At 52.7% G+C, this 17,512-nt stretch overlaps 1 protein-coding gene across 5 annotated transcripts in view; it reads right to left on the minus strand.

The window, feature by feature from the left end:
- Window positions 1-7,877: 7,877 nt before the first annotated feature.
- CARS (cysteinyl-tRNA synthetase) overlaps window positions 7,878-17,512 on the minus strand; it is a 56,914-nt gene continuing 47,279 nt past the window's right edge. For 4 of the 5 annotated variants that reach the window (XM_025355855.1, XM_025355857.1, XM_025355853.1 and 1 more), the window contains 5 exons: window positions 13,759-13,839; window positions 11,903-11,970; window positions 9,503-9,562; window positions 8,928-9,011; window positions 7,883-8,202 (listed from right to left, as the gene is read on the minus strand). In XM_025355855.1, coding sequence (XP_025211640.1) covers window positions 8,068-8,202; window positions 8,928-9,011; window positions 9,503-9,562; window positions 11,903-11,970; window positions 13,759-13,839 — 428 coding nt within the window. In that variant the 3' untranslated portion in view covers window positions 7,883-8,067. Of the gene's footprint in view, window positions 8,203-8,919; window positions 9,012-9,502; window positions 9,563-11,902; window positions 11,971-13,758; window positions 13,840-17,512 lie in introns of all 5 variants that reach the window. The other variant, XM_025355854.1, reaches the window with a different exon arrangement.

Genomic DNA, 17,512 nt, shown 5'->3' on the forward strand with positions numbered 1-17,512 from the left:
TGCACTCCAGCCTCAGTGACAGAGCAAGACTCAGTCTCAAAAAAAAAAAAAGAAAGAAAGAGAAAAGAAAAAGAGGCCAGGCGCGGTGGCTCACGCCTATAATCCCAGCACTTTGGGAGGCGGAGGTGGGCAGATCACCTGAGGTCGGGAGTTCGAGACCAGCCTGACCAACATGGAGAAACCCCGTCTCTACTAAAAAAATACAAAATTAGCCGGGCATGGTGATGCACACCTGTAATCTCAGCTACTCAGGAAGGCTGAGGCAGGAGAATCACTTGAACCTAGGAGAATCACTTGAACCCAGGAGGCAGAGGTTGCGGTGAACAGAGATTGTGCCATTACACTCCAGCCTGGGCAACAAGAGCGAAACTCCATCTCAAAAAAAAAAAAAAAAGAAAAAGAAAAAGAAAAAAAGGAAAGGAAGGAAGGAATTAAAACAAAAAGCATAAAAACCCCTCAGAGGTGACCAGTGCATGGCTGAGGCCTGACCCACACAGCCTACTCAGTCCTGTCTGGCCAAAGAAATTAATCAAAACAAGGGCCAGGCTCGGTGGCTCACGCCTGTAATCCCAGCACTTTGGGAGGCCGAGGCAGGCAGATCACAAGGTCAGGAGATCGAGACCATCCTGGCTAACATGGTGAAACCCCGTCTCTACTAAAAATACAAAAACAAAATTAACCGGGCATGGTGGCCTGTAGTCCCAGCTACTCCAGAGGCTGAGCCAGGACAATGGCGTGAACTGGGGAGGTGGAGCTTGCAGTAAGCCGAGATCGTGCCACTGCACTCCAGCCTGGGCAACAGAGCGAGACTCTGTCTCAAAAAAAAAAAAAAAAAAAAAGAAAAGAAAAAGAAACTAATTAGAACAAAAACAAAAACCGTAAAAACCCCTCAGAGGTGACCGGTGCATAGCTGAGCCCTGACCCACACAGCGTGCTCAGTCCTGTCTGGCCATCTGTGTTTTAGGAGAGGGTGTGTGTGCTCTCAATTCCTATTTTACTTATTTAGACTTTCAGACTTTTCTACAGTGGTCATGCTTTATGCTTTGTGGAAGCATAAACAAGGAAAGAAACGACACAAGAACCTGGGCATTTGAAGTTTTGAGGGTCCTTCCTCCCATCTAATAAAGTCTCTAGTCCATTTGCAGTAATGGGATCCAGCTGCTCCTGGATGTTGGGATTGGTGGGGGGTGGCATCCGGGTGGGTGGAGCCTCTGAGGGAGCTGGGCTTTGGGGCTGGGGGCAGCTGGACCTGACCTGCTCCCTGTGAGATCTGCTGGAACTGGAATGATTGTGGTGGTGGTGTTTTTCTCTTGGTGGTTGGTGGTTTCTCTCCTTGGAAGGTTCTCATTTGGAAATAGAGTCTTCACAGATGCAATTAGGTAATGAGGTCGAATGGGCAGATTGCTTGAACGCAAGAGTTTGAGACCAGCCTGGGCAACACGATGAGATCCCATCTCTACCAAGTATCTAAAACTTAGCCAGGCGTGGTGGTGCATCTATAGTCCCAGCTGCTTGAGGGCTGAGGTGGGAGGATCACTTGTGCCTGGGAGTTGGAGGCTGCAGTGAGCTGTGATCATGCAGTGGCCTGGGTGACAGAGCAAGACCAAGACCCTGTGTCAAAAAAAAGAAGTCCCCAGATGACAGACATGCAACCAGGGCTGAGGACCCCTGGGATCAGGACTCCCAGGGTAGCCAGCATTCGGTGGGTGTCATCCGTTTTCCCAGCGCTGCCTCTGCCAGGCCTCAGGCATGAGCCCACCTGTCTACAACCCCTCTGCCATCTCAGCCTTCTCCAACCTGGAGATCAGGAGTCCCCTCCAGAGGCTGCCTTGCCTGTGGTTCTGCTCCTGGCTGCCTTGTGCTCAGTGGGGTTCCGGGAGACAGTCCTGGACAGACACCACGTGTTTCTCCTTCACATGGCCAGCACCTGGAAAAGTGCCTGGCACTTGGCAAGCTGTGCCCTTACCTGGGTGCTACTGACAATGGCTACACCTTGGCCTGGAAGTAGAGGCAGGAATCACTGTCCCATTAAACAGAGGAGAAAACAGAGAAACCCCTGTAACGCCCCCAGCTAAGTGGCTTTGGCCCTAGAGGGGACCATGCCCTTCACCTGCGGCAGGGCGCTACTCCTCAAACGACCTCGCAGCCGCCACGAGCTGGAGCCTAGGGCTCAGAAATGCCCAAATCCTCCTCAGTAGGGTGGTGGCTCAGCCTATGGGGCATTAACAAAGTGGGGCCCTGGAGACATCCAGAAGAGGTGGCAGGTTTCTTCTGGTGTATGGAGAACAGAAAACACCCATGGCGTACTGCGCACAAAAGAGGGGTGCACAGTCAGGGAGTGACTTTGTAAACGTCACAGCCTCAGAAGGAAGGCATCTGGAAGACTGTACCCCAAATGTTGCAGGGATTTGAGAGGTAGGGCACAGGGCCTTTCAGTTTCTACTTTATATTGGAAATTTTCTATATTATTTATTTTTAAATAATGAATACATGACTTTTTATAGTAAAGACACCAAAGATTGCTCTTTGTGGAAAAACAGGAAGATGTAAATCTGGCTCTTACAGCTGAACAGAGCTTTCATGTACACAAAAGAAACACTTTTCACAGGCAAACTAATATTATACAAGTTAAGAAAAGTGTCCACCCCACATTGATCAAGAAGGATCTGCTGCAGCCTGACAGCAAGATACTGCAGGGTAGGGAGGTGCTGGGGTCCTCTTGGGGACCAAGCCAGTGGCCTGGCCAGCCAGCCTGTTGTCACTGCAGGCCCTCGACCCAACCTGGGGAGACTGGAGGAAGTTGGGGGAGGGCAGGGAGAAGGCACACCGGGTAGTGGGCACTCAGAGGGGGTAAACTCCAGGCAGAAAATCGGCCCAGAATTACTCTGAATGGGGGAGGGGGTGTGAAACAGGGGCCACAGCCTGACCCTACTCCAGTCCAGGTAGAGCCAGGCCTTCATCAGCTGTGGGGACCAGGTGTGCCCCTGGCGATCTGAATACGTTTTTGTGCACTCACCACTGGAAACGGGGGGGGGCACAGGCCACTCCTTCCTGTCTCCTTGGATGGCACCGTGGCCTTGGGCCAACCTCCGCTCACCCCAGTCGTGGCAGCTACAGACAAGGGTATTTCCTCATGGCCCGGTTGTCAGGACATTTGATACATGGTTTCCAGCACAGGCTGGTAGAGAGGATACACTGTGGAAGGGATTGCTGCTGCTGGGGTGACCGCTGGGCTTCATCAGTTTCCTTGGCTGAAGGATACTGAGTTACCGGCTTCAGGCTACTTTGTATCTCATTAAAGACACCTCTGGAGGCAGCCGCCATCACCACACTAACAAAATTAGCAAAAATCTTGACTGTCTCCAATACCTGGTCATTCAAATTTCTTGATTTTTTTTTTTTTTTTTTTGAGACAGTGTTTCACTCTTGTTGTCCAGGCTGGAGTGCAATGGCGCGATCTCAGCTCACCACAACCTCTACCTCCTGGGTTCAAGTGATTCTCCTTCCTCAGCCTCCTGAGTAGCTGGCATGCACCACCATGCCCAACCAATTATTTTGTATTTTTAGTAGAAATGGAATCTCTACTAAAAATGATCAGCTCGCTTCGGCCTCCCAAAGTGCTGGGATTACAGGTGTGAGCCACCACACCCAGACCCCCTTGAAATGTCTTTACAGCAGGTTTGTTCAAATCCTTCAAAGATTATCCCTCAAACCTGGTGGTTTTGTTTCTTGAGTCTCTCCCAGTCCTTTTTTATGCCTTATTCTGCTCCCTTTGACGCAGGCATATTGAAGACGCCAGCGGGGCATCTGGCAGAATGCCCCACCTTCTGCACACGTGTGGTGGCTGCTTCATGGCCTCACCTGCATTGTCCCTCTGGGTCCAGTATTTCCTGCAGACAAGAGGTGAGCTGGACAGCCTTGCTCCTGAGGGGCCTCTAGCCCAGCAGCACAGGCCACAGCTGGGAGACTGCAGGAATGCAGAATCTCGGCCTCCTCCTAGGTCTGAATTGGAATTTGTGTTAACAAGCAATCCTGGGCAGTTTATATTCTCATTCAAGGTTGAGGAGCCCTAGCCTAAAAGCTTCATTCAATACTGACTTACACTTTTAGAGGAAATCCTTCTTTTTGTGGGGGGAGCTGAGAGCCAGAGCCCAGCATCAGAAAGTAACACATATCCCCTCCTGGAAACCTACAAGCCACGCACAAGGTGACACTTTGGCACCACGAAATTATCCAGCACCTACCAGCTTTCACCCAGGGGTCTCAGCTTCCATGGTCAGCCCCTGCCTGAATCAATGACTTCATTTGGGGCTGCAGAATGGAGATGTCTGATCCTGGTGCTTCTTCCCTTAGCTGGCATTTCTGGGGAAAGAACAACTTTCTCCTTTCAGCTAGGGCCATTTCTGAAATACACTTCCCATGCAAGGTGAAATACTTGCACCAATGAGTAACTCTACAGAAAGGAGCTGACACAGGAGCCACCTCCAGTAATGACAATATGTTTTAGCTTTCTCTATTTTTGAGAATAAATAGATGCCTGGGTTTTGATTAATCTTTTTTTTTTTTTTTTTTTTGAGAGAGCGTCTTGCTCTGTCACCCAGACTGGAATGCAGTGGTGTGATCACAGCTCACTGCAGCCTCCACCTCCCATGCTCAGGCAGTCCTCCAACCTCAGCCTCCTGAGTAGCTGGGATCACAAGTGCACCACTAAACCGGCCAATTTTTTTTATTTTTAGTAGAGATGGGGTCTCACTATGTTGCCCTGGCTGGAATCATTCTTTTCAATGTTCAAATTGTCCCAAACTTAGCCAGTAGGAGCTCCTGAAGCCTTATTTTACAGTAAGTACAGGCTCCCAGAAAACTGCAAAATTTGTTTCCTGATGGTCACACCTTGCCTGGCCAGAGTTCATGATCAACATAGGAGACTGACATTGGTACAATGTGTGGGACTCTATGTTGTGTTATCACACATGCAGATTTGTGTGATCACCATGGCAACGAGAACATGGACGTGCCCTCCCCACCAACCCCCGCCCCCCACTGTCCCTGTACAGTCACTCCCCCAACCTGCCCCCCACCATCTTTAACCCCAGCTACCACCATCTGTTCTCTATTCCTACAGCTTGGATTTTGAGAATGTTATCTACATGGAATCACACAGTAGGCAACCTTTCAGGGGTGGCTTTTCCACCCAGCAGAATGCCCCTGACACATACCACCCAGCTGCTATGTGTCACTAGCTTGTCCAGTGTCCTTCTGACCTGACTTCTTGGTGTTCGAAGGCTCCCCTTTTGGGGCACAAGAGTGCTTGGCTACTCCTGCTGCTGGAGACCTGGAACTGGCCATTTCTCCAGGGGGTAGGGGGATGGGATTTAGAGCCCCAGATCGGGGCTGGGGCTGCTCACTGCCACCAGGGCTGCCTTGCTTCTCCACCCTTCCCATCTACACAGCCAAGAAACAACCTACTTTTTAAAATCACAAGTTACTTCATATTTTCTAATTCATATTTAATAGTAAAGTGCTTTTCCTTGACTTCTTTGATTTTTATCCTTGTATTTTTTTCTCTTACATTAAAAACTTGGTTGCTAGGCTGGGCACAGTGGCTCCACCTGTAATCCCAGCACTTTGGGAGGCTGAGGTGGGCGGATCTCTTGAGGTCAGGAGTTCAAGACCAGCCTGGCCAATATGGTGAAACCCCATCTCTACTAGAAATACAAAAATTAGCTGGACTTGGTGGCACATGGCCGTGGTCCCAGCTACTTGGGAGGCTGAGGCAAAAGAATAGCTTGAACCCAGGAGGTGGAGGTTGCAGCAAGCTGAGATTGCTTCACCACACTCCAGCCTGGGTGTCAGTGATCTTATTTGTCTTGGCATATAGAGTTTGAAAATTACAGTGTCAATATTACTACTAACAACAAAACTATTGCGCTGGGCGCAGTGGCTCAAGCCTGTAATCCCAGCACTTTGGGAGGCCGAGATGGGCGGATCACAAGGTCACAAGATTGAGACCATCCTGGCTAACAGGTGAAACCCCGTCTCTACTAAAAAAAAAATACAAAAAAAAAAAAACGAGCTGGGCGAGGTGGCGGGCGCCTGTAGTCCCAGCTACTCGGGAGGCTGAGGCAGGAGAATGGTGTGAACCCGGGAGGCGGAGCTTGCAGTGAGCTGAGATCCGGACACTGCACTCCAGCCTGGGCGACAGAGCGAGACTCCGTCTCAAAAAAAAAAACAAAAACCCAAACTATTGGATTGTTTGACTTTTCTGCACCTTTTTTGACCTTAGAAGATACCCCATTAAAGATGTGTAGCAAAAAATGGCCAATTCTCAGAAAGTTCAAATTCTTGAGGTTGCCAATTTGATTTATCGTTTTGTGCCGGATGGTACTTTCTGAAATAGCCACAGTAGTATTTCCCATCCCTTCTGGAACCCAGTAATGCCCATCACAGGGTGGTGTCTATGCCTCCCCCTCCCCATGGACGTGGGTGGGCCTGGTGACGGCCTCCACTAGGGAGGACAGTGGAAGTCAGGACATGACCTCCGAGGTTAGATCCTAAAAGGCCAGACAGCTCTCGTCTCTCTCTCTCTCAGGACTTGCACCTTTGGAGCTACAGGCTGCTGCGACAGAAATCAGCCACCCTGAAGCCGCCAAGCTAGAGAGACCACACAGAGATAAAAGGTGCCCAAGCAGCCCCAGTATGGGACCCAGGCACAAACCTAGAGATGACCCCATCTGCCTGCAACTGAAAACCAATCCGCTGAGTCCAGTCAATCCAGAGCCATGAGTTATTAACATGATCGTTGTTGTTTTCAGCCATGAAGTTTTGGGGTGATTTGTTAAGTGGCAACAGATAACTGGAACACGTTTGTTTTACTTTGTTTGGGGGACTTTTCTTTCTTGCTGGTTTAAATTTATATATATGTATATAAAAAACACTGACAAGGTTCAAAGTCAGACCTATCAATACCCAGAGACTGTCCCCATTGATTTATAACCTTAGTGCTCCCTACATAATTGGGTGGGTGCTCTCAAGCTGTGCCAAGCACCCTGCTGATGCACAGACAGGCTGGTTCCAGCCTTTTGCTGTGTCACACACTACTGCAGTAAACAGCAAGCGCACGTGGAGGGCAACAACAAAGAACCGGCGCGCCCACAACCCAACACTGCCACACTCCCCATGCTGGGGCTGCTGCCACCAGCCACGTGCACTGGATAGAGTGTCCCCCGGCTGTCCACAGCACCAATGACTGTCTTTTGTCCGGATGGATATGGCCTGGCACCAGCTTCCACAGGCATGAAGCAGGCTCTGGCTTCTGCTTATGCCCTCCTCAGCCAAGGATGGGTAAGCACCTTCGCGTCTGGGTGCTGATTCTCAGTCCAGGTGAACCAAGTGTGGGGGCAGGGTGGCAAGGACAACACTGGGCACTGGGGACAGAAGGTCCTTGCTGTGTTGAGAACACCCCCACATCTCACCCATGAGCCATGCACATCCTGGACTTGCTGTCTCCAACGGCAGTTCTGGGCAGCTCGCCAGGGGCCCGCCTGCTGAGCCACTGGCTATGCTGCTGCCCAGTATGGAATGGCTCTAGGAAAACCTGCAGTGTGTTTATTCATCAGAACCCGAGGGCAGACTGAGCGGCCTTTGTCTAGGGCTCAGCAGGCTCTGCCAGTCTGAGCCTGTCTTTTTCCTACTCAAATACCTCCAAATGTGCCCACACACCAGAGATTAGCCGATAGCCATCAGCATGGGGGAGAAATTCCTCGGCCAGCTGAAGCAGCTCAACTGACCCAAGCACCTAGGTTGTGACCTGCTGACCAAGCGGCCCTGGCCAGCCACCAGGCCCCCTGCCAAGTGCTGAACATGCAGAACAAGGCAGAGAGGGTCTCACTGTTCAGAAAAATTTATTATAATGTCTCAGAGCCAATGACGACATGAACCTACATGAACACAACTCTTAATTTAGGACCCAAGGGCAACTGTAAGCATGACTGGAGCATTGGAGCGTTGTCACTGAGGCAGACAGGAGCCGCTAGTCCGCAATGGTTTAAAAAGTCAGTCCTGCGCCCCTCACTGGAAGCTTCCATTCTGAGGCATCTGCAAATATTCCTTGTAGAGCTTCTCCTGAGCCTCGAAGAGCTTCTTCACCTTCTTGGCTTGCCCTTTGCTGAGCTCTTTGCCCTCCGCGTCATGTGTGGGCAGACCCTGAAAAGCCAGAGCACAGTGGCTATTGGTCTCCTCTGCACCTGGGTAAGCCCAACTCCCCCTTCTTTGCCCTCCTGTCTCAAAGTGTGCATCTCCCTGACGCAGCCATGTCTTCTTGCTTGGACAGTCACCACACTGCTCTGGAGCCAGCACACTGATCTGGAGCTGGCACACTGACCTGGCAGTGCCAGCTCTAGCAGCTAAGAATGGGAGAGGGGCGGCCGGAGTCTGGGGGTGCTTCCTGACTAAGGTGAGAGGCACTGTGCCCCTCAGAGCCTACCCATGGCTGAGTTCTGACACAGCCGGCCCAAAGGTACACAGCAAACACATCCAAATGCCAGCAGGGAGGGGCCTAGAGGTTTGGAGGCAGTGGCTGTGAATCGCTATGACGAAGGACCTGGGGGGCAGGAGGCCTATCTGTACCACCGCACTTCAGCCAGCTTGTGAGGGCCTGGGTGATCTCAGCCCGGGCCACAACTCCCAGGGCTAGGAACCAGAGCTTGCCACACCAGTGGAGGGGTGGCCCTGGCACGGGCTTGCCTAGCTGCCTGGGCTGTGGAAGGAGCTCAGTAGTTGGGCCAGGAGGCCCTGGACCTAAAGCAGGTGTCAGATTTGATTCCAAATTTTCTACAGACAGAAAATCTGCTTGTCCAAGATTGAAAATTCCTGTCCTCCCAATTTAATGTGGTCTAATAAAGTTCCGAAAAGAAGAGAAGGATGCTTACATTTTCATCAAACTTGGAGTACTTGTCGGTTTCTGACAAGAACATCTCACTAGGAGGAATCTTCATCTTGGCCAGCTTTGCTGCCTGGAACACACAACACAGCACAGTCACTGCCACTGAGCAGCACCTGGGGCTCCACACTGTGAACGACATCTGCTCATACCTCCAGCCCTCAACTTGCTTCCCAGCCCTCAGATTCAGAGTGCTACGAAAGACGGGAAGGGGAAAGCCAAGGTGGAGAGAACATACAAGGAATTTAAAATTAAACGAGATGTTATTTCTACAGCAATAGTGGAAAGCTTGCTAGAAACACTAATAGTAGTAAGTCTGTAAATGCTGTCTTGGAGCTTGTGACCAAACGGCACAGCCTTCCCCTTGGCCAGGCCTTCCCTGCACCCGATGTGAGAAGGGCCTGGCAGGCCTTAGGTGGTGGAGGCAGAGAGCGGAGCTCCTTCTGCGAGGGTCTGCAGGGGCCTGGCTAAGGTCCACGGAGGCACAGAGAGTCACAGGGCATGGAGTCAGGGTGCACTCCTGCCCAGGAGAGCCCCCACCCCCAAACAAACAAAGTGCATTACTTCTTGTTCCTGTTTCCTCCGGGCCGCCTCCTCTTTCTTCTTCCTCTTCTCCTCTTCAACCTAGAGGGGCAGCACACAGCCAGATGAGACAGGGCTGCCTCAGGCTGCTGGGTCTCTCAGAGTGACAGGTCCCGCAAAACAAGCCCCTCTCGTAGGGCCTGGCATGGAGGGCTGAACTCTGACCAGGCCCACTCCACTGTGGGGAGGCAAGTCCATGTGCTGGGCAGCACACCCACCCTCTTCCGTTCCCTTTGGGGATCCTCAGTGGCACCCCTGGGTGCCTGGCCCTGCCCCAGATGCAAAGGTATGCAGTAGGCAGACAAACAGAACCAATGCTAAAAGATCCAGGCACCACTAACATGAAGAAATGGACCAGCATGGTCAGCCTGGCCTAAGGAGAGAGGATCCGTCAGGTGATGACCAGGACAGCACTGCGAGGGTTACCCTGAGCGGGTCTTGGGATACCTGGGAAGGAGCAAGAGCCCCAGGGCAGGATGGGGAGATGGGGGTGGAGGCCAGCCTTGGGGGCTGGGTGAGGAGACCAGAGCCCACTCCAACCAGCAGGCAGTACCCGGGCAGGGGCGAGCGCAGCCTGATGCTGCAGGGAGAGCTTATTAGTGGAGCCAGCAGGCTGTGTGCTGGTGAGGGAGGCCCTCTGTTGCTTTGGGAGGTTCTGGCCTGAGCCACTGCACGAATAGACATGCTCTCCACTGATGGAAAAGGAACAAGTTTGGGGAGTTGAAAATCACATTTTCACATTTCCTTTGGACAGCCTAGGTTTCAGGTGCTTCCCAGCCCAGTGGAGCTATCAGGTAGGCAGCTGGGCACAAGTGTTTTTGGACCATCGGATACATGATAGATGGTGGAGAAGCCGCAGGACCAGGTAAGGTCTCCTGGAGAGGCTCCACACACAGAGCTGGGGAAAAGAAACCAGGAAGGCACAAAGATCTCAGAGACTCAGGATGGGGCTGGGCCAACAGGATCGACCTCTTTCGAGGTAGATGGAGGGAGAGCAGGGCCGGCCGAGGGGAAGGGGCTGAGGTGGGGGAGGAAGGAGCTGGGCACTGAGCTTGGAGGAACCAGAGAGGCAGTGCTCAGGATTTCTGCTTTTTCCCTTTAAAAGTTAGGCTATGTTTATGTGCTGGTGGGAATGGTATAGGGGAGGCAGGATCCCTCCCCCATGGTGCCTCGGGCCTGGGGATGCCTTCTCGTGGCAGTGTGGTGAGGTAAGAGTCCCTTGGTTGGGAAACAGGAGCTACTAGAAGTCACAAGCCACAGCCAAGGTGGCCAGTGGAAAGGCCAGCACAAAGAGTACAGGGCCTGCAAGGCTCTGGTCGGGCCGCCCTGGCGCTCCTCTTGTCTGCTTCCTGCTTCTGAGCACTCTGCCAGGGAGTGCAGCAAGCCAGGGTGTTTGTACAGCCAGCACCAGGCCACCTCACAGCACAGCATGGCAGGCGAGACCCAAGGCTAGGTGAGTGACTGTGATGGAATGAGGAGGGGCCCTGATGAAGCAGTCACACCAGCCAACCTCACAGGGCAAGCCCAGCTCCTCCCAACCTGCCAACCAGGATGGACCTGCAGACCACTCACCACTGGAGCTTTCCCCAGAGTTCCAGTTTGTCATTCCTCCAAAGCACTGCAAACTCCAGCCACCCACATTTGCATCTGGCATCAGCTCTCCCTTTGTGCCTTGGGCCAGTCCAGGGCTGGGCACAGATGCCTTCCCTGACCTTGCACATCTCATCTGTCAATCACCCACCCTGTCGATTCTCCTTCCTCAGTTCTTCCCAGAGCCTCCTTCCTGAGAACTGTGACATCCAAACTCGCCCTCCACGGCCGTCTCCTGCTTTAAGCCTCTTGGGGACCCACCTGCTGGTGGCAACAGCACCCAAGGCCCACCTCCCATAGTGTGCACTGGGGGCCCACGTGCCTCTCATCCTGCTGCCTGCATCCCAGGGTGCCCCACACACTGTGCCCAGAGGTTCTGACACTGCGTTTTTGTTCCTCTTCTTCTCTCCTATCAGGCACCGAGGAACTTGGACCATCCCTAATCCTGGGAGTGTTGTGGGGCGCAAGTGGGGAGTATGCTGGGCATAGGAGGTGGAGATGCATCAGTGACAAGCACCACCCAGGTGAGGGCAAGGTGTGACTGGGATCTTAATATGTCAGCTTCACAGTTTGCTAAAAGTGACTGGTTTTCACTTAAACTGAGGGAATAATCTTTTTAAAAGAGGTGCTTCATTAGAAGATACTAGTTAATTTTTCTTTCTGACATTTATAAATACTGGGATTTTAAAAAAAGTGTAAACATCAATGCTTAAAAAGTAAACTATGTAATAACTGCAATGGTTTTTACATTTTCAAAAAATATCAAGCTTAAGTCATTTTCACTTTACTCACCTGTCTCTTTTCTTCTCTCTCTTTTAATAAGGTGTTTCTGTCTACCAGTTTCACCACCGTGGGCAGTCCTGCAAAATAAACAGCGTGTGAGAAGAGGCTGGGCTCTGTGGGCCATCCCCACTGCTGGGCCAGCCCAGCCCTGCCCTGCCCTGCCCTGCCCAGACCATGCTGTGCTGCCCAGTCAGAGCGAGGGCCCACTGGAGAAAAACAAACAAGAACCTCCATAGCAGCAGTGTAGCACAAGAGAACATTTTGGTTTGTGTGTGATTTTTTTTTTTTTTTTGAGACAGTCTTGCTCTGTCATCCAGGCTGGAGTGCAGTGACATGATGTCAGCTCACTGCAACCTTTGCCTATCAGGTTCAAGCAATTCTCGTGCCTCAGCTTCACGAGTAGCTGGGACTACAGACACGCATTACCACACCCAGCTAATGTTTTATATCTTAGTGGAGACAGGGTTCCACCATGTTGCCTAGGCTGGTCTCGAACTCCTGAGCTCAGGTAATCGGCCGACCTCAGTCTCCCAAAGTGCTAGGATACAGGTATGAGCCACCATACCTGGCGAGAACATTTTGTAATTGGAAGATAGGAAGGTCTTGCCAGCCAGGAATAGGAAAATATGACATGTCATCTGAGACTTAAAATTACCAGGGACAGAGTGGAAGAGTGGAATTGGAGAGTTCATAACACAAGAAATGATAAATGCTTGAGATGATGGAAATCTCAGTTACCTATATTTGATCATAATACATCATATGCATGTATCAAAATATCACATATAGCCGATAAATATGTACAACTATTATGTATCCACAAAAATTGAAAATAAGGCCGGGCATGGTGGCTCATGCCACTTTAGGAGGCCGAGGTGGGCAGATCACTTGAGGTCAGGAGTTCAAGACCAGCCTGGCCAACACAGTGAAACCCTATCTCTACTAAAAATATGAAAATTATCCGTGTATGGTGGTGGGCGTCTGTAATCCCAGCTACTCGGGAGGCTGAGGCAAGAGAATCACTTGAACCCGAGAGGCAGAGGTTGCAATAAGCCGAGATCGCGCCACTGTACTCCAGCCTGGGCAACAGAGCGAAACTCCATCTCAACAAATAAATAAAAATTAAAGGCCGGGCGTGGTGGCTGAAGCCTGTAATCCCAGCACTTTGGGAGGCGGAGACGGGCGGATCACGAGGTCAGAAGATTGAGACCATCCTGGCTAACACAGTGAAACACCATCTCTACTAAAAAATACAAAAAACTAGCCAGGCGAGGTGGCAGGCGCCTGTAGTCCCAGCTACTCGGGAGGCTGAGGCAGGAGAATGGCGTAAATCCAGGAGGCGGAGCTTGCAGTGAGTTGAGATCCGGCCACTGCACTCCAGCCTGGGCGACAGAGCAAGACTCCGCCTCAAAAAAAAAAAAATAAAATAAAATAAAATAATTAAAATTAAAATTAAAAATAAAAAACAAAAAAATTAATTTTCTGTAGAACAAAAAAACCTCTACCAAGTGGGAGGACAGCATGAAATTTGTTGACAGTGTACAGGATACAGGCTGGTTTCCTTAGCTGAGAGCATCAGAGGCAGCAGCAACAGGGGCAGTGGGCAGCCAGGCCCCAAGGGGAGATGACACGCAGGGGAGGTGACGCCACCACACGCCGCAGTGGGATGGAGCTACGGGGTGCTCCCCTGCCCCTGCCAGGCTGGCCAGCGTAGGAATGGTGCCGGGGGACCCATGGGGCTGCCACTTTGGGATTCTGCATCAACAATTATGATGCAGGAGCCTCGGCCCAGCCCCGGGAGCTCTCCCTGTGACACCTCTCCAAGCTCCTGGTAACTTCATAGCAAACAGCAAGGGCTCACCCACCTTCGTGGTCTTCAAACCGCACCCCAAGCTCGGGCAGGATGTCGTCCCGCAGGGCATCGCTGAGCTGCAGAACCTCAGGGACTGCAGGGAAAGCAGAGCAGTTCCATCAGACATGAGGGGCCGGGGCCCACAGAACGAGTGCCTCCTCCAGTGCTTGGGAGGGAGGGGCCAGCAGCTTGACCGGCTGCAGAAGCCCAGAGACTAGTGTCCCCTGTAAGCCCAGGTGCTGTTCTGGGGGTGCCGGGCAGAGCCGGGAGGAAGCATAGCACAATGGCTGCTGGAAGCGGTTCTTCCAGGAAAGGGACACAAGCTGGGCCAATAGCAGGGGTGGGAGGGTCAGGACAGACCTGGGGGTCCCTACGGGTGCTAACACTCTTCATCTGAGGCAGTTTCTCTGTTGGTGCTAGAATCAGTTTTCTTACGGAAGGACCGTTTAGACTCAAGCCCCTAAGGACTTGGTTCCCAAAAGCACACAGGACTGGGACGGGGGTCCTGACTGGGACCCAGGAGAGCTGAGTCCCAGGACCACTAAAGAGCTCTGGCTCTGTGAGAATCAGGCCTCCCAGGGCTGAAGCACACGCAGCTGGAAAGACAGGGGTGAGCAGTGGGGCTGGACCACAGGATGCTTCCCAAGACTGTGCTCACCTCTGCCTCTGACTGGGGACCAAGCCCAGCTGGGAGGGTGAAGGGAAGCATGACAGGGAGAGCGGCTATGACCTCCATCACATGGGGAGGGAGCTTCACTTGGAAACCCACACGTCTGTGGCTGACTGGCTTCAGAGCACAGCACTGCAGACTTGCCCGGCATCCCATGGTTCGCCTGAGGGGCTCCTCACGCAGTCTCTACCAGACGCCCCCCTGTGCCTCTGCTCTGCCCAAGTTTTCCCCGTCCCCAGCCCACGCACAACGCCCAGGTGGGGAACAGGACATAAGGAGTTTTGGGTGTTCAGGGTAAATGGGATGCCAACCTATCTCAGAAAGACTCCTGAGTATTGGGTGATGCAACAGCATCTGCTAGACTACATCGACAGGATGGATGCTTGCTGCTCTCCAAGTGACAACTTTCTGCTCTGAAATCTGACCTTGGGTTTGCTGGAATCACCACACCCTTTAGTTTTCTTCTGGCCCCTCAGCTTGCTGCACCCAACTGTGCTAGGTGGGCAGGTGCCCTGCCCGCAGCCTGCTGGGACCCCCGCCATCCCACCCCATCCTCCTGCCTGCCCTGACTTTGGGCGGCACTGACCACACGCATGCTGCCATTCTTATCTGTCCTTTTCCTGCTGTGTCCTCATGACCGAGACCCCCTACAGCTCCTTGCTGGGCGCCCCACACCTTCATTCACTGCTAGATAGACCATTTACATATCCAGCCAGGGATGGTGACTCATGACTGTAATCCCAGCACTTTGGGAGGCTGAGGCGAGTGGATCACGAGGTCAGAAGATCAAGACCATCCTGGCCAACATGGTGACATCCCATCTCTACTAAAAATACAAAAACTATCTGGGTGTGGTAGAATGTGCCTGTAATTCCAGCTACTGGGGACGCTGAGGCAGAAGAATCGCTCGAACCAGGGAGTCAGAGGTTGCAGTGAGCCAAGATGACACCACCACCGTACTCCAGCCTGGCGACGGGCTCCGTCTCAAAAAAAAAAAAAAAAATGCATATCCTTGGGTTTCAAGGACCTGCCCACAAGCACAGCCACCTTGGGCAGCTTCCTGAGTTTCAACCTCCCCAGGCAGGGACCTAGGGGAACGATGGCCTTCATATTTGTCCGCAGTATCATTCCTGGGAACGGGCCCTCCTCAGTCATCTGAGGAAGGACTGACTGGGGCATGAGCTGAGGTAGGTGCCTGCCTTTCAGTCTTTGAAAGCCATCGCTGGACAGCACCCTCATTAGAAGGAAGGCAAGCCAGCACCCGTGGTTACTGTCACGGGTGTCATGGGAGGCCACAAGGCCAGCACCCCAACCCACCCACCATGGGTGATCATCAGAGCAGGCACCAAGAAACCTCCTGGGTCACACTCCCTGGGGGAAAGGGACACACGCCGCACCCCTCGGGCCCACACCGGCCTCTGGGTCTGGATTCTGAGGAGCTGAGGAAGAAGCCTTGTAGCCACTACAGCACCCAGCAAAGGAAAATGTAGTCCCTGGGTTGGGGGCCACCCACAAGGGCACCTGTGCCAGCTGCTCAGCCTCACAGTCCTGTCGAATGTAGGAGGCTGTCTCCGTGACATTTGAGAAGGAGAAGGTGCATCGGGGCCACCTGCCAGTGAGCAGCTCCTCAGAAGCACCAGGTGAACCCACAGCGCCTGAACACCTACAGTGTAACTGCTGCCTCCCCAGCAAGTGTCCTGCCTCCTGCCCCCAGCCCAGCCCATGGTGGGCATTCCCTGGCGCTCCAGGAACCTGTGTTCACAGAGCTTAAGTGCAGATGCCAGGCACGGGCACACCTCTTCTGGTGTGGCAGCTGGCGCAGGTACCCTCGTGAGCAGCCCCTGACCCTGTGAGGCTGGGCAGCTGGCGCAGGTGCCCTCGTGAGTGGCCCCTGACCCAGGGACTACATTTTCCTTTGCTGGGTGCCGTAGTGGCTACGAGGCTTCTTCCTCAGCTCCTCAGAATCCAGACCCAGAGGCCGGTGTGGGCCTGAGGGGTGAGGCGTGCGTCCCTTTCCCACAGGGAGTGTGGCCTGGGGAGGCTTCTTGGCGCCTGCTCCGATGGTCACCCATTGCCAGCCTCTGCGGCTTCTGTTAGCAGAGCTGGGGCAGAGGAGCAGACAGTGACATCATCATCAGGGATTTACTGAAGAGAAACGTGGGCTACAAAGATAACGCAAAGGTGATGAGAATTCATCCACAGAATAGACAGATCAGGGTCCATCCACTGACGGAATATGATTCGGCCACTAAAAAGGCAGGAGGTCCTGACACAGGCTGCGACATGGATAGACCTGAGGACACTGTGCTCAGCGAAATAAGCCAGACACAGGACAAACACTGTGTGACTCCACTCATGTGAGGTCCCTGGAGTAGTCAAATTCACAGAGACAGAAGTAGAGGGTGGGCACCAGGAGCTGAGGGAGGGGATGTGGAGTTGCTGTTCCACGGGGACAGACTTCCAGTTTGGGAAAAGGGAAGAGTTGCGGAGACGGATGGTGGCGGCTGCACAACACTGTGAATGTCCCTAATGGCACTGAGCTGTGTATTTTAACACAATGAAAACAAAAAACTGGCGATGGGGAAATGGCATCATCTCGCCAGTGCAGAGGACCCTGGCTTTCTCACTTCAATGCCTCTCTCCTGGTCAAACCCCGAACCCACGGCCCTCCTTGCCAGGCCTGTGCTCTCTAGCTGACTAGACCATGGAGGCATTTCCAGGGGAAACGGTTTCTTTTTCGTCTGTGGAGCACCTGGCCTGGGCCAAGCAGATCCCAGCTGATCTGAGGGCCACCCCTGAGTCTGTTATACACTCACTTTCTCCTCAGCCAGCCATGAGATAACAGTGAATAACAAAAAAGTCACTATTTGCTGCTGCTGGGGAGACAGGGTGATTGCACCAGAGCCACCTCTAACACGCTGCCCCATCGGAAGGTCTGAGCCCCTGGATCCCCAGGGTCTCTGGCTCACAAGGCACATATGGGATGATGTACAGGGTAGGGGTCACCCCCATCTTAACCTGGGGCCACATCATCCATCTACCTGCTCCAAGCAACAAAACAAAAGTGAAAAGCAAACCGAAAGCAAAACCAAACCAC

Source organism: Theropithecus gelada, chromosome 14 (assembly GCF_003255815.1).
Source record: "Theropithecus gelada isolate Dixy chromosome 14, Tgel_1.0, whole genome shotgun sequence".
NCBI classification, from domain to species: Eukaryota; Metazoa; Chordata; class Mammalia; order Primates; family Cercopithecidae; genus Theropithecus; species Theropithecus gelada.